A 16342-nucleotide genomic window follows, 5' to 3' on the forward strand; every position below is an offset into this window, starting at 1 on the left:
TTCAGAATATTACAAACCAAAAAGAGCATGACAGGTCAATAAGGCATCTAGTATTGTGTGCTTTTTGAATAGAGGCATGGAGCACATAAGTCAGTAAGTTATGTTAACCTTTATAAATTACTGGTTAGGCCTCAGAGATAGCACTGTCCCCACTCTGGGCACCACACATTTGGAAGGATGCGCATGCCTTGTCGGGGCCGCAGAGGAGGTTTCCCCGGAACCTACCAGCGAAGAAAGGAAGGTCAAGAGGTTTATGAAGAGAATTCAAAAATGTGGGAATAGATGCCCAAAGAGCTGAAAAAAAAAAGAATTGAAAAGAGGTCAGACTCAGAGACAGAGAAAATTGCGAGTGGGGTTAAGGCTGGAGAACGTGATTGGAAAGAGATTTAGAAACAGACAAAATGGTCAAATGTAAAGGTGTTGCATTTTGTGTAGGAGGTGACGGGCTTCTAGGGCAGGATGCAAGCAGTCGGGTTATGAACAAGTTGGAGTTTCCCAATGGCAGAGAAAACAGGTTCTGCCTGGAGAGCATTGTAATAATCAATTCTGGAGATGACAAAGACATTGATGAGGGTTTGAGTGGCAGATGAGCTGAGGTAGGGATGATGGTGGAGGTGACCTTCGTGATCAAAGGATAGGGGAATCAGAAACTCAGCTCATGTTGAACAGGATTTTAACCAGTCTGGTTCAGCCTGACATATTGGCTGGGAAAGGAGGTGGAGCCAGAAACAAAGGAATGGAGCTTGTGCTCCGAGTTAAAGTTGACGGCTCGGTCTTCTCAATATTCAGCAGAAAGCGAAAGGGTGAAAAGCTGAATACCTGTGATACAGTCTGACAACACAAAGGCAGTGGAAGGGTCAAGTGATACTGTCACAAAGAATGTAGTTCTCACTTTGTTTCATGCTGCTATTTGAGAAGTCAAAGCAAAGTTATTAGTGGGGAGGGGTAGGCCGCTCAGGGCTAAGACACACCTCTGTCCAAATGCGTTTGACACTATTAGTCACAATTTATATTTGTTGATGCAGTAACAGGTAATATGCTGGTAATTCAAACTTGGAAACACACTATCTATTTCTGTAGTAAGTTACTATTTATCATTAAATAATGCAAACGAATTGAAATTGAATTTCTGTTTTACTACAGTAGTTTAGGAAAATTACATTTATTGGAATAATAAGTGACAAAAGCCACAGTCAGGTCAAGTCCTGCAATGTTTATTTATTTATTATTAGTTCACCTAATGTTTAGTTTGGATCAAACCCAAAGTACAAAAAGATGTGACTGGTGTACCCAATGACTTTTACCTCAACAAAGATGTTGACCAAGTTAAAAAACAATATTGGTTTTGAAACGTAAAATAGTTTGTTTGAAAGCAGAGAAAATACCTCAGATCAGTCAATAGTTAAAAATACGCTTTTTAAAAAAAAAACAACAGACCAAATCAATGCTTAAAACTCAGCGAGGCTCAGAGTGATACTAATCCATAGGGGAAAAATAATAACGCTTGGGGAAATTGAACAAGACTTGCCCAAATCTTTACTTTTATGTTACAACACACAATGAAATCCAATGCAAAAGGCTGCAGGAATTAGATCCCAATCTTTTCTATCCAGAGGCTTCAATAATTACACAGTGGTAGGCTCCCGAATATTGTTGTCTCGATCCTTGGATGGGAACACCCTAAACATTCTGCAAATCAAAGAAAAATGCTGACTTCATACATATATATTTAAAATCAACAGAGGATAGGTCACAATCAGGACATGTCTTTCATTGAAGATTCAACATAAAAATTCAACTAAACCAACTTTGCTTCTCGTCTAACAAAATATCTGAATAGTTTTTATAGCAGTGAATGTGCAGCTTTTGTCATGTCATGCAGCAGCTACTGTAATTATGCAGTTAGGCTTCAACTCACAAATCACGTTCTACGTTTCTTTTATTTTAACTGAATGCCGGGCCATAATTTGCTCTCAAAGTAATGGTGCAGCAAGTGACCCTCATCGTTATTTATGCACAACTGTAACTACAACTTCAGCTGAGGGTAGATGTACAGTTCAACTCAAAAAATCCAGCAGTAGCCATTCAGGTTGTATTGTTCTAACATTATCTTCACTAAAATGACATCCCGCTGTCTGCCTCACCGGCCCCAGTAAGTTAAGCCTTATCCATTTCAGTCCAAGTACCCTGGGATTTTAAAAAAATTAATTCACGTGTTTAGGGTGTCACTGACTAGACCAGCATTTATTTCCCCATCCCTTATTGTCACTGAGAAGTGGGTGGCTTATTGTATGACTGATCGATGTGATGAGGGTGCTTCCACAGAGCTGTTAAGATATTAACCGAGTGACGACGAATGTACGCCAATATATTTTCAAGTCAGATGGTGTGTGTCTTGGAGGGAACCGAGAGGTTGTTGTGTTCCCACGTTCCTTCCCTTCTCCTGCCAAGTGGTAGAGGTCTCAAGTTTGAAAGGTGTTGTTGAAGAAATGACATGGAAAGTGTTAATTTCTGCCAATCAATCTCTCTGGCACTGAAAAATAACTATTACAAATATGGAGTCCCAATCCTTCAAGTCTCAACTGCAGGGTTTTTGTTAAATATCCAATGTTAACTGCAATGTTTTTTTCTCCCTCTCTTAATCCAATCATTTTCCCTCTGTTTATTTCTCTCCCTGTACCTTATTTGACATTGAATTCACTCACACTATTTTTTACTTCCTTTCCAACCCTTTGCACTATTAATTTCACAGTCTTTAATCTGATTGGTTCGCACAGGTCCCAGGTACCTCTGTTTTCCTTGCTGCAGTGTTATCAGCTCACACTTTCAACAACTTCCCCATTCAATTCTTTATTTAAACTATGGCCTAAGATATCCGAGTAGGTGTATGTCAGGTAAATTTCAATGTTTTGACTATTGTCTGAACTATGATGCAGATATAGGTAAATCTTTGCACATTGGTTCTCTCACTTTCAGCAAACTAATTTAGTTTTGTTTTCTTACTCAGACATTAGGTAGCGAATAGAATCCTATTGAAACCAGACTTACTGACCTCTGGTCACCAATCTCTCTCTCTCTCTCTGCCAAGACCTGTCATTGTCCCTCCATTTTATCACATGGTCATTTCCCCTCTGCCATTCTTACTATGCAATCCCTGCAGCATTAAAAGTAAAGTTCATTATCTATCAACTCCTCTAATTTATTATTTCCAGGACTTTAAAACTGAGGAATCCTCCTTACCTCTCTCAATCATCCCTTTTCCCTCATATCTACATGCAATTAAAACACAATTTGTTACCCTACCATAACTTTGTGCCTAACCCTATTTCCTTCTAAAAACTCAATTTGAATTAACAATTGCTTGCTTTTCAATTCAGTTATTAATTTTTTTGTTTAAATAATTTTCATTGGAATTTTTTGAAAAATATATATCAACAGAACAATAATAACAATAACAATAAACACCCCCCGGCACCTGTAACAACGCATATAACAAACCCCCCACCCCCCCAAACCCAATAAACAACAAAATAAATTAACAATAAGCAAATTAACTTAAACACTATCCCCCTAACCCCCCCCCCCTTTCCCCCCCTCCCCCCTGGGTTGCTGCTGCTGCTGACCTAGTACCTTATCGTTGAGCCAGAAAGTCGACGAAAGGCTGCCACCTCCTAAAGAACCCTTGTACCGACCCCCTCAGGGTGAATTTGACCCTTTCCAGCTGAATGAATCCCGCCATGTCATTGATCCAGGCCTCCACGCTCGGAGGTCTCGCATCCTTACACTGCAGCAAGATCCTCCGCCTGACTACTAGGGACGCAAAGGCCAAAACATTGGCCTCTTTCGCCTCCTGCACTCCCGGCTCCACCCCAACCCCAAATATCACGAGTCCCCAGCCTGGCTTGACCCTGGATCCCACCACGCTTGACACCGTCCTCGCCACCCCCTTCCAGAACTCCTCCAGTACCGGGCATGCCCAGAACATATGGGCATGATTCGCTGGACTCCCCGAACACCTGACGCACCTGTCTTTGCCCCCAAAGAACCTACTCATCCTAGATCCGGACATGTGGGCCCGGTGCAGCACCTTGAACTGGATGAGACTAAGCCTCGCACATGAAGAGGAGGAGTTCACCCTCACCAGGGCGTCCGCCCATGTCCCCTCCTCAATCTGCTCCCCTGCTCCACCTCCCACTTAGCCTTCAGCTCCTCTACCGACGCCTCCCCCACCTCCTGCATTACCTGGTAGATGTCAGACACCTTCCCATCCCCGACCCACACCCCCGAAAGCACCCTATCCCTTACCCCCCGCGGGGGCAGCAAAGGGAACCCCTCCACCTGTCGCCTAGCAAATGCCTTGACCTGAAGGTACCTGAACATATTCCCCGGGGGGAGCTCAAACTTCTCCTCCAGTTCACCAAGGCTCGCGAACCTCCCGTCAATAAACAGGTCTCCCAACTTCCTAATGCCCGCCCTGTGCCACCCCAGGAACCCGCCATCCATGTTCAATTCAGTTATTAATGATTAATCACCTTTTTTAACCAAGAAATTGATCAGTCTGTTATTTATATTACTAATAATGATAAAGGATAAATTTTCCTGCTGAATTCTTAATCTTTACTATTAAAATTAGCTTTGACTTGTGTATTCCCACTCATGGAAGTGTGACAAGTTTATTTGTAAAAGCTACCACAGGAATGTACCTCTTAGAACCATAATCACATGAGCTGGGAAAACAACTCAGTTTGGCAATGTTGAATATGCCATTATTGGTTTATTAGCAAGGTGGAATTTCACTTGTTACCTAGCACCATAGTGCAGGGAAAGACCACTCTATAAGTCTTCTAGCCTTTAATACCATATATTTAGATCTCAAGACATACTTTTTCCTGATTCCTCTGAGGTATCGCTTTACAGGCACCAGGAGATTTGGCCATTCTTCACGTATGAGCCTAAAAGGTGAGTGTCATTGAGTTATTTCATTATTAAGACATCCCAGCCAAACACTATCCTGTTGCCATTCAAGGACACTTTCCATAAAGAGGCGATATCCATCATTTTCTTTCAAATGTTAACTAAGCTGCTGTGCATTTACTGTCTGCTCTGGGTTTGTTTCAGAGAGGTCCAACATTTGTGGTGTTTCGTTTTAGCTGTATGATTATCTTTCCTGTCCTGCACAGCATATTCCTTGTGTCCTACTCTGCTTGCTAGCAAGAATCAATCATTTCTGACTATGTCTAAGTACCTCAGGCAATGAGGCTACTCCTTTCAGAAGAGTTTAAACAGTGCTCTCTGCAGAGATTTGCAGAATACAAGGGGCTAACAGCTGCCAACACTCCCATTGTCATATAAGTGGTCCCACGTTCATGGGTTTAATTAAGGCACCAACAACATTGCAATTCCAGCTGCATTATAATAATAAAAACATAAGTTCAACATAGCATGCTCCCAGTTCTCTTCCTCTTTTTTCCCCTCCCCAACCAGGGGATGTCCTGGGAACACATTTGTTACTCTTGGCAATGACAAATACTTGGAACCACATTTTAGGCGTCTTCTGAATGAGACAGGCAGCTGAGTATAATGCATAAGAGTTTGCTTTGACATTTTATTAACTCAGTAGACATAAATAAACACAAAACTATCAGATCCTATTTCTTAAGGAGAGAGGATTGCTTTTGAGACATTACAGCCACATCGCAATGTGTCCAGAACAGTTTCTTCCCATCAGCATGCCTATTACAAACCTAAGCATTGCTATAGTGGCAGAGGACCATAGGCTGCTCTCCATTTTTGAGAGCTGACTGGTGGTGATTTGACCTGGGAATCACCTACCACACCTCAGGCGAGGGCCAAGGTTGAGAACGTGGGGCATTCATGAATAACCTCAGCCAGTAGGGGAATTGAACTCATGCTTCTAGAGTTGCTTCTCATCAAAAAACACCGTCCAGCCAACTGCGCTTACTGACCCCCACAGCAAAGCTACTGCAAAACCCAATTCCATCAGCTCCACAATAATGGGATCATATGACTCCTTTGCTTTTGATATAGCCTGGCCATTTTAGTCACCTGCATCACTTTTGGTGACGTCTTCCTATTAGCATTTTTTTTTCCAACATTGTAAATGGGCTCAAAAATTGTGTTTTATGATTTCACTAAAAAACAAACAACCAAAGGAAAACTACACCCTACATCGGTTTTACATAAAACTCCACACTGCATGTACAGTTATAACCTGTCCCATACTTGTACTAGTTTTATTCAGAATCAATTAGGTCTCAAACTCAGTCCTGGTCTGCAAATAACTCCATGATCATACCCCTCTGTGGCTATGTGATTCACTTCAGCCCTGCATGCCAAGATCTTCAAACACTGTTCTTCAAACACTGGCCTTCTTTAAATCATCTCTCCCTCTTACTGTTCCTCTGGCACTTAAATATCTTGACTCCACACTCCTGAGTTATCCTGCTTCTGTGGAATCTGCCTCTTCTACTTTGGCTTTTCACCATCCCTAATTCTTAAGGCCTTTGCTCAACCTTTGCCTTTTTTTTGTTTGCAATATGAAGCACCATGGATCATTTCACAAAATTAATGCTCGCAAAGCAAGTCAAGTTATAGTTTAATTTATCAACACAATAAAATGCAATCTTGCAAATTAGTAAAACATTTCAAAACAGCTGGCTTGTAATGCAGAACAATGCCAGCAGCGCGGGTTCATTCCCGTACCGGCCTCCCCAAGCAGGCGGCCGGAATGTGGCAACTCGGGGCTTTTCACAGTAACTTCATTGAAGCCTACTTGTGACAATAAGCAATTATTATTATTAAATGCGTTTTGAAATATCTAGTTAAAATGTGCAACCACAGAAGGATCTCGTTGTACATGAGGAAAGTTGTTGGTGTAGAATTTTTTCATTCATGGGATGTGGGCATCGCTGGCTGGGCTAGCATTAGGCCTATCCCAACTGTCCTTGAACTGAATGGCTTGCCAGGTCATTTCAGAGGGAATTTAAGGAGTGAAACACATTGCTGTGCGTCTGGACTCACATATAAGCCAGACTAGGTAAGAATGGCAGATTTCCTTCCCAAAAGGACATTGGTGTTTTTTAGGACAATCAACAACGGTTTCACAGTCATCATTTGATTTTTATTTCCAATTTTCTATTGAATTCAAATTTCAGCAGCTGCTGTGATGGGATTCAAACTCAGGTCCCCAGAGCATTACCCTGGGTTTTTTGGTTACAACTCCAATGACAATACCAGTCTACCATCGCCTCCCACACAGCACCAAACACATAATTTGATGTTTACATTGGAAAGCAGAATTGGTGAAATATAATTGTTCTCTGCTTCTGCACTACGTGCAATTTAAACTTCATTTCCAATGTTTGTTTCTCTGTCTTTTTCTCTCTATAAACAAGAATGAAAACAATGAAAGCAATTATGATGTTTCACTAAAGATAAGAAATACTGTTGAGGCTATTAACCTGAAAGTGTCACTCTGCCATGGGATCAACACATTGAAGTTGATAGAACAGTGTTGGTCATCTCCATGAAAAATATACCCATTTGAACCATGTCCATATTTTAGAACATTTAGGTTAGGTGAACTAATAATGGGATCCCAGTACCTACCTTATAGAATGCAAAGAATGCCCACATACTTTTATACATCTTTGTACATACTTTTTCATCTGCTCAGAGTGCCTGAATGTGCTTCACCAGCAAAGAGATACTTCTGAAGTCATATTTTACTTATCTGATTTTTCCCACTCTCTTACACACACCTGCAGATGTCAGGCACCTTATTTTCTTTCCCGTTAATGGATACAGATCACCTTTTCTATAAAGTACAGGGAATCTCTGCAAAGATGGGAAGATAACATTTGCATAATTCAATGTAAATTCACTTGGCCCACCAGGGAATCTTGCTCAAAGCTTGCTCTGAATTCAGTTCAGGATCAGGCGATTGACAACATTCACAAAATAGCACACAACAACCTGTTAGCCCTCATGTAACAGATGCAACACTCACTATTTATGTGACGTTCACAGGCGTGGTACCTATGAGTTTGAGGTTGTAAGTGAGGAAATGTCACAAAATATTTGTTCAAGTCTTTTCAGGGTAGAGAACCTGTCAGGAACCCAGCCTAACATTGGTCTGTCCATACTACATGGCTGTATCTGAATGCCCTCTGGAGTGGCTAAGAAGCCACTCAGGTGTATCAGAAAACTTGGGATGTGCAACAAAATCAGCCTTGACAGTACCATCCTGATCCCAAAAACATTTATTTTTAAATAACTGCATATGTTCTTAATTCTGCTTCCCAAATACAGCTTTATTAATGTGTTTATTGAACCAAAAAAAATGGTCAATTTGAACACAACAATGTATTCTTGGGCAGAAAATAGATATAATTTGTGGGCATTATATGCACCAAACACATTTAGTCTACCCAGTTTGTGTTAAAATAACAAGTATGATATCTCCACTATAACACATGTAAAAGAGTGACAAAGCAGAAATAACTTCAGACTAAATGTGGTCCTTTTGTTGCTGTTACCCAATGCCGCCTCTGATTTTGTCTTGGGTTTCTAACTTTTTGTTATTTTGAAACACACATTTAAATAACACTTTAATGTCTTTCTGCATTATCCAGACAGCTGCCGCATCTTCAGCTGAATGACAGTGCGTCTTCTGTCATATATGTGCTACCCCGTGAGATGCGAAGTTGCTTGAAATTTCACTCAGTCGTAAACATGATTTTAATATGTTTAAAAAATGATCGCGAATCTGTTTCGGATCTACCTTGATCTGAATCTGCAGGTTGCGCTATCTGAGCTACCGTTTGAGACTATTGTTTAAACAAGGATATTGAGAAAGAATCAGTCAAGCGGATTGGAAATCCGCGTCCTTCAAGGTGCAATCAAACGAGTCTGCAGTGCAATGTATATTCGCGTGATTGTGGACCTCACTCCAGAGGTTACTCACACTGAATAGCTGCCCCTGGGTATCTATTGCAAACATGCCTTTTCCAAACATTCGTGCACATGCACATTTGATAGCAGATTAAGTCGGCGGTGTGTAATAACATTGTCCAGAAAATGTAGATGCCGCAACCCGAACCATGACCCGGGGAGCCCGCAAACCAAACAGCGCCCCTCTGTAGTAGCCCCTCTCCTTGCACACCAGTTCATTAAACGGAAGACGGGGCAGTTGGAGGGCAAGAATTGTAAAGTTTGTTGTATCGGCGAGAGTGAGATGTTGGAAACTGGGTTTTAAACCCGAAACCCATGTTGGTGTACCTTAATAAATCAATACCAAAGATCGCGATCTGATTGAACACGGTTAGAAAACGAACAAACTGCCTAGCGAGTCCATGCCAAGAGATTTGTCACCTACTTTAAACAATTACTATTGATATTTAAAAATAGAAATTAGTTTTTTATTTGACTGCAAGAAAGTGTCCCTGCTGCAAGTTTATTGATGGCTGAAGGGAAAGTAAAAGTAAACGTCTGAAGGAAAGCCTGGCAATTTAAGGCTGGCATATTGATCTTTTTGTATTGTTGATCTCGGAGAGACGTTTACCGTGCACTCCGCTGTTGGGCAGGGAGCACAGGCATCTCTCTGTATTATACAGAGGCACACACTGTTGGTTGGGCAGAGGGTGAGGGGGACACCAACCGGTGTCGAATCCACGCCGTTTTGTGTCGTTCTGCATCCGAGTCTCAACTGAGCTCACCGACTCACAATCACCACAATTGCCCCATCACTCATGTCGGCGTTGTAACGTGTTATAACTTGCACCCAACAACTAGTCTTTGAGAACAATTGCCAGTTTGGTGCTTTGCGGCGTGAAGCAGAACACAAGCTTTAACCACCTGCTGTCGGAGCGACTGAAAGAAAGCGGCTATCGCCTATAAAGGATAGCTTGCTAAAAAAAAAGTCAAAGCCTTTTCTCAGTGCGAGAACAATTCTAAATTAACTCACTAAGTGATCTTTCTGTGTGAAAGCCCAGGGGGTTCTTTCAAATTAATAATGACCAGCAACTCGTAATAAAAGCCTCCACCAACGGCTGGAAAACACTTTTCCCCCTGAAAATTAATGTTAAAATGAGCCCCCCCCCCCCCCCCCTTCTCCCGTCTGCGAATAGTGAAGGGTGGAGGAGATGATCCAGTCTTCAGGTTCACACACAAAATATAAAAGTCGCTGTAAAATAAATAACGGCTCGTTGCTAAACAAAAGTTTCCTTGTAAAGCCGCGTGCAAGTTAGTATAAAACATTAGCAGTACCCCAGCAGCCACAGGGACGGGGCTGGTTAATATTTGGCCTGTACTGACATCACTCGGACCTGGATGTCACTGAAGCCCGATATCAGTGTCTTCCCGCGTCCCAGCTTGTTTATGTAGCACACTCATTTCAATTCAGCAGTTTGCCAGGTAAACGTACATTATGAATGTTCCGATTCTGGTTTGAACTGTACCTTTAAATCGTTTTACGACATGTTAGAGGGCACGGCCAAAAGTATTTTGGTTCTGTCAATCTGAAAAGCAAAACTTCCTCTGAACGGGGATTCTCATTCCCGGTTCCCAGCTCAAAACCAGATAGTAATTCTGAGAGGGAAGAAGATCCTAAAACGGGACTATCACCCACGGCAGTTACTGAGAAACAGAAGGGCCATTCTGCTCACCCGAAATGTAAATCATTTCTGATCCTAACTAACCCTGCTGCTCACCCAAACCCCAATGGTAGCATTGCTGTCGAAATCACTGGAGTCTTTTCGGAGCGGGTTGCCACTTTCTTCCTGCTTTAGCCCCCTTCCTATCTCCGGGACTCCACCTCGCCCAGCCGAACGACCACAACCCACAAATTCCCACCAAACCCTCTCAATGTAACTCCTCAGGCACAGCTACAATCTCCCAATGGGCAGGTTAAATGTCACCACTCGGAATTAAATAACCAGTTTGTAGTTCTACCCTCCTTCCCCACAATAAAAAAACTCATAACGTCGGACGGATAAATCTTCAGCTTTAGTTTTTGTTCTCATCTAACGCTGATGCCCGGTTCCCACGACACTACCGAGCTCTCCCCATGTGCCCGTCCTTCAGCTCGGCGGCCACATTCAATCCCAGGTGACCTCTATCTAGCCACTTAGAGGCGAAGGCAAGAGCCGTTTGCAGTCTGACTAGTTTCCAGAGAAAATATGTTTTTGTTTGCTTATTGCAAATAATAACCGGTGGCTCATATTGCACTGGCCCTGCTCGATCAATCCACAGGTCTCCTCCAGATGCAAAGCAAACGAGAACGGGTTGATGGGGGGGGGGGGGGGGGGGTCGGCATTCAGCACGGTGGCGGCAAATGTTCGATAGCACTGCTGGTACAAATTGGCAGCAAACGCTTAAAAACTACACACTTGTTTTGAGTCGCTGTTTGGTGAGAGCTCGCCCACCTGAGGAGAGTTCGCACCCACCGCACTTGACACCTTGAACCGGCAGGTCAGGCCTGGCTAAGCCTGTTGTTGACACCGAGCAATATTGACAAACAGGTGAAGGAGAAAATAAGTCAGCGAGATCATTATTTAAACCGCATGGTCACTTTTTGCTTAATGTAGTTGGGGTTTGAGCGGACATTTCTTTCTTTCCAAGGGAGGGGGGGGGGGGGTGTTTGGGGGAATTGCCCTTGGCGAAGGGTTTGAGGGACAAAGTGCCAAACACTGCCGGCCCGCAGACCCAGGCTGCACAGGCAGGTAGCAGCTGACAAGGCAGCGAGAGACACACAGCTGCCAGCAAACTATTGACCTCAGTCCGGCAACTAAATCAAAAACAATCACAAGAAGTATTATTGTTATTTATTCTATTCTTATGTGTGTGTGTGTTTGTGTGTGTGGTTGCGGGGGAGGGGGGGGGAGGTAATGTGGAGTCCAGTCCCTCATGCAGACGTGGAGTTGAAATCTAAAAAGAAAACTTATTATGCTTAAACAATCGCTGGAAATCCCTCATCAGCAACGAATTGCGAACTTTACGGGAAGAAATGCAGTCTCACCCCTTACCTTTTCTTTTCCTTCTCGGCTGTCATGGTTTGGACGATTCACGTTTTATAGAGGAAAAGGAAAACAGAGCGAGAAGCGCGCAGTTGACAGTCGGAACTCGAATTTACAACGCAATATGGATGGAAACATTCATAACTTTTTTCCCCCTTTCCTTGACTTTTTTCCCCCCTCTCTCTCTGGCGCGGACTTTTTTTTTCTCTCTCCCCCTCTTTGCTTGTCAGTCTCTCTTATCTCTTCGTAACGTGTGTTGTTAAAGTTTTTTTTTCCACAAAAAAGTGTCCAGTTGGGTCAATTGGTTGAGATCGTGAAGAAACCCGGAAACGAGAGGCGACCGTACAGTCTCAGAAACACTGCTGAGGATTGTACAGCCGCTCCGAGGCGAAGACCAATTATAAAGAGGACAGGCAGGGGTGGAAATCTTTGGCTCTTAACTTCCCCCCTCGGGCGGCGGGAGGTTCGATCTTCCGCTGAGGCCGGGTTTCTGCCTCCCTCTCTCTCGTCCTTCTTGGGCCGGGTGACAGGTCGTAAATGGATCTTCGACATGCGATAGGATGAGGCGAGCACCGCCCCGCCCCTCTGAACTGGGTCAATATTTCTTTCCCTCACTCCCTCACTCTCTCTCTGCCTCAACCTTTGGCCGCTGCCAATGGGAGAGCCAGCTAGGAGCAGCCTGTCGAAGTTACATAACTAATTTTTTTTAAAGTTCTTGTCTGATAAGACCTACTTGCGACGATTGCTGAAGAAACCAGTGACTCAATTGCCCGGCTACACATATAAACCAGAAGGTTGTTTTTTTTTGGGGGGGGGGGGGGGCCTTCAAAAACAACCTCTAGTCTTTTACATCTTTGCCTCTGGTTAAAGAGAATCATCAACTCGGCGGGGATCTCGGTCAGTTTGATGACATGTTTGAAAACACTCGCAGGCAGGGCTCCGCAGAATATTTTGTCAGCCAGGGAATAAGAAATGGTTTACGGACGCTTTAAAAAAACCCAGCACGCAACGAGCATTTGAATTATAGAATGGGTGCGGGGGGGGGGGGGGCACTCGGTCCATCGGTTCCGTATTGAGTCTCTGCAACAGCAACTCAGCTCGCCCCACTCGCCCTTTCCCCGTGGGCCTGCATTTCTTTTCTTTTCCAGCGCTGATCCAATTTCCCTTTCGAAAGCTACAATTGAACCTGCCTCCACTTTATTTTTAAGCAGTGCATTTCCAGATCCTCGTCGACGTGTGAAAAAGGTTTTGCTTCATGCCATCTTTGGCCTTTTCGCCGTTCACCTCGGATCAGTGTCTTTTGGTTCTGATCCCTTCCACCAGTGTGAGAAAAGTATCTCCGCCCTCATGATTTTGAACATCTCCGTCAACCTCCTCTCAACCTTCTCCTTGTCCCAAGAGAGCAAACCCAGCTTCTCCAGTCGATCCATGTAACTGAAGTGCCTCAAACCTGGAACAATAACATAAAATTGCTCCTGATGGTATTTACCAACAGAAATGTCCAGCTGTTTTCAAAATCAATGTTATTTAGAGAAGTAGCGTGACTTGTGGGTCTTGACACTTCAGCATCTGTTCTATCTACTGGGTGGCATTTCTTGCCCCAAAGAGAATTAAAAGTATGGGTAAAACTTCACTTTGATATCCATTTGAAATACTTTGAGAATACAGGCCATGCAGCAGTTGTTCTCTGTCCTCCACATGGTGTCAAAACCTGACTCCAGGGGTCTACATAGAAATACAAGGGATTAAAGGGGAAGTTTAAAGGTGTATAGCAGGTCCCTGAAAGTGTAAGTATTTGATAGGGGATCAGTATTGTGCCAGCTGAAAGTCCTGACATAATATTGAAGTTCCTGTATAAATGTACTGTTAAATGGTTATGAGCTGGGAAAAGTCCTCACATACCACAGAGGTTGTAATACTGTAAACCACAATTTAGAGCATCTTAATGACAATTAGCACAAAGTCAAGGCTGTGGTTATGCTGCCACTTTTGGATGACAGAACTGTTTTCCACTTTATAATAACTTGAAAGAGTCAGCGTGATTATAGGATTCTACAGTACCCTATAATGGCAATAAAACTAGTGTCAAGAATTAGGAGGTTCCCAGGCAACATTATAAAATGTCTTCCAGAGTTCAGGTGGAGAGCAGGACAGGAGATGAATGTACTTTACCATGGGGATGTTAGGCCTATACAAACACCAGCCTATAGCTTAAAGGTCCTGTAAGTTTTTTACTTAACTTTACACACATGCATTAATCTGATGTGACATTATTCTGATACTCATTGCATGCATACATCCAGATCCTGGGAAACATTTGTTTCCCTTAAATCTTCAGATCCATGTGTACCATATAATCTAGTGACAAGTTGAAACAGTCCAGGTTTTCAGTGTTCCATCAGACATGCAGACCAGAGCTTAATGATTAAACCAGTCAGGTTTATTCACCAGAGGTGTTGTATCTTTAAGAACAGCAATGAATGGGACAGGAATAAGGACTTTTTATTTTTACTCCATTCTGGGGAGATGATCATCGCTGGCAAGACCAGAGTTTATCGCCCATCCATAATTATCCTTGAGCAACAGGTAGTTAGCTACCATCTTGAGATATGGCAATCCATGTAGTGCAGGTGCATCCTCTGTGTTGCAAGGGATGGAGTTTCAGGGTTTTGGCCCAGTGATGGTGAAAGGACAACGATATAGTTCCAAATCAGGATGGTATGTGACTTAGAGAGGAATTTACAGATGGCAGTGTTTCCGTTGCATATAATGTGTTTGTCCTTGTAGGTCGTAGGCATCGCAGGTTTGGAAGGTGCTGTCAAAGGAGCCTTATAAGAGCCTTTGAAAGTTGCTGTAGTGTAGTTTGAATATGGTGTACATTGCTGTCACTGTGCATTGGTGGTGAAGGGAGAGTGAATGTTTAACATGCTGGCTAGCTAACAGGAAATAGAGTGGGCATAAATGAACCATTTTCTGGTTCACAGGATGTGATGAGTGATGTGCCACCGGGATCAGTGCTGGGGCCTCAATTCTTTACAATGACTAGAAATTATTTGGATGAAGGGACTGATGGTATGGTTTCTAAATTTGCTAATGACGCAAAGGTAGGAAGGTAAGTTGTGAAGAAGTCCTAAAGGGGCTACAAAAAGATGTTGATAGGTTACGTGAGTGGACAAGGGTTTGGGTTAGGGTTAGGATCTGGCAAATGGAGTATATTATGGGAAAATGTGAGGTTGTCCATTTTGGCAGGATGAATAAAATATTGGGTACGATTTAATGGAAAAATTTCAAAGTGATATTTTGGGCACGATTGGTGGAGTATTTCTCGATGGCCGCATTAACAAGATCGCGGTCCGTATTTGATGGCACTTAGTGCCAGAAATGAGCCCACAAGCTCCTCGCCATTACTGGCTGTCTCGCCATCTGATTTGCCAGATTCGCACCTCAATGCCACTAACAAATGGGAGCTGCTTTTAAACGCTCTCACTCCCAGTCAATACACAAGTGCAGAGCTGCTCCTCGCTTTGGGGATGCAGACCTGGCCAGGCTTCTCGATGCTGTCGATGCAAGACAGGTCATCCTGTTCCCCTCAAGGCGTTGGAGGACCAGCAGCAGGGTCACCAATATTGCCAGGGAGACAGTCAGTGTGGACAGCATGACAAGGAAGACCGCCATCCAATGTCAGAAGAAGACTACCTTGCACCCTCCCCACATCCGATCTTCGTGCTTGTTCCTCAGAACTCCCCGGCGTGACTTCCGGTGTGCACCATGGAGTAAGTGGTCACACAAAAGGCAGCTCCTGCCCAAGGTTACAGAAAAGAGCTCTTTTTTAAACAATATGGGAATTTTGATGAAAAAGCATAGGTGAATGTTGGAGGAGTACTTTCCCCCAGGAATGGTATGTTTCTTGGTTACCAGACCCGCAGAAACAGTGAAAGATTTGGCTGGAGCTACAGCAGAGACAAAAGCCTCTTCCAGCATGCAGGCGGGGGAAGGGCGAGTTTAAAGGCCTCAAGCTGACCTGAGGGCCTTTATGAAAGCTGAATTCTAGCAGCAGAGGGAACAACTGTGAAAAGATCTCACCAAGGGCTCTTTTAAGGGCCTGCAACAACGCTGATTTGATTTTTCCCTGGCTGGGAACGCAGCCTCTGTGCTTGGCGGCCGGTGGATGGGCTGGACTAGAAGTGGAGCGACCAGAAAATCAACTTTGCAGCAGAAGAAGGTGCGAGGCAAAAAGGACCAGATGGCGGCGGGCGGGGAATCGTCAGCGAGGCAGCAGTGGGTGAGGGAGCAGCAGGAGCTGCTGC

At 43.6% G+C, this 16342-nt stretch overlaps 1 protein-coding gene across 2 annotated transcripts in view; it reads right to left on the reverse strand.

Annotated features, from left to right (window-relative positions):
- Positions 1-12569, reverse strand: part of epas1b (endothelial PAS domain protein 1b) — a 182351-nt gene extending 169782 nt beyond the window's left edge. Inside the window, exon 1 of one of the 2 annotated variants that reach the window (XM_038813208.1) lies at positions 12045-12569. In XM_038813208.1, the coding sequence (XP_038669136.1) occupies positions 12045-12070 (26 nt within the window). In that variant the 5' untranslated portion in view covers positions 12071-12569. The remainder of the gene's footprint in view (positions 1-12044) is intronic. The other variant, XM_038813201.1, reaches the window with a different exon arrangement.
- Between the last annotated feature and the right edge of the window lie 3773 nt (positions 12570-16342).

This window comes from Scyliorhinus canicula, chromosome 1 (assembly GCF_902713615.1).
Source record: "Scyliorhinus canicula chromosome 1, sScyCan1.1, whole genome shotgun sequence".
Lineage (NCBI taxonomy): Eukaryota > Metazoa > Chordata > Chondrichthyes > Carcharhiniformes > Scyliorhinidae > Scyliorhinus > Scyliorhinus canicula.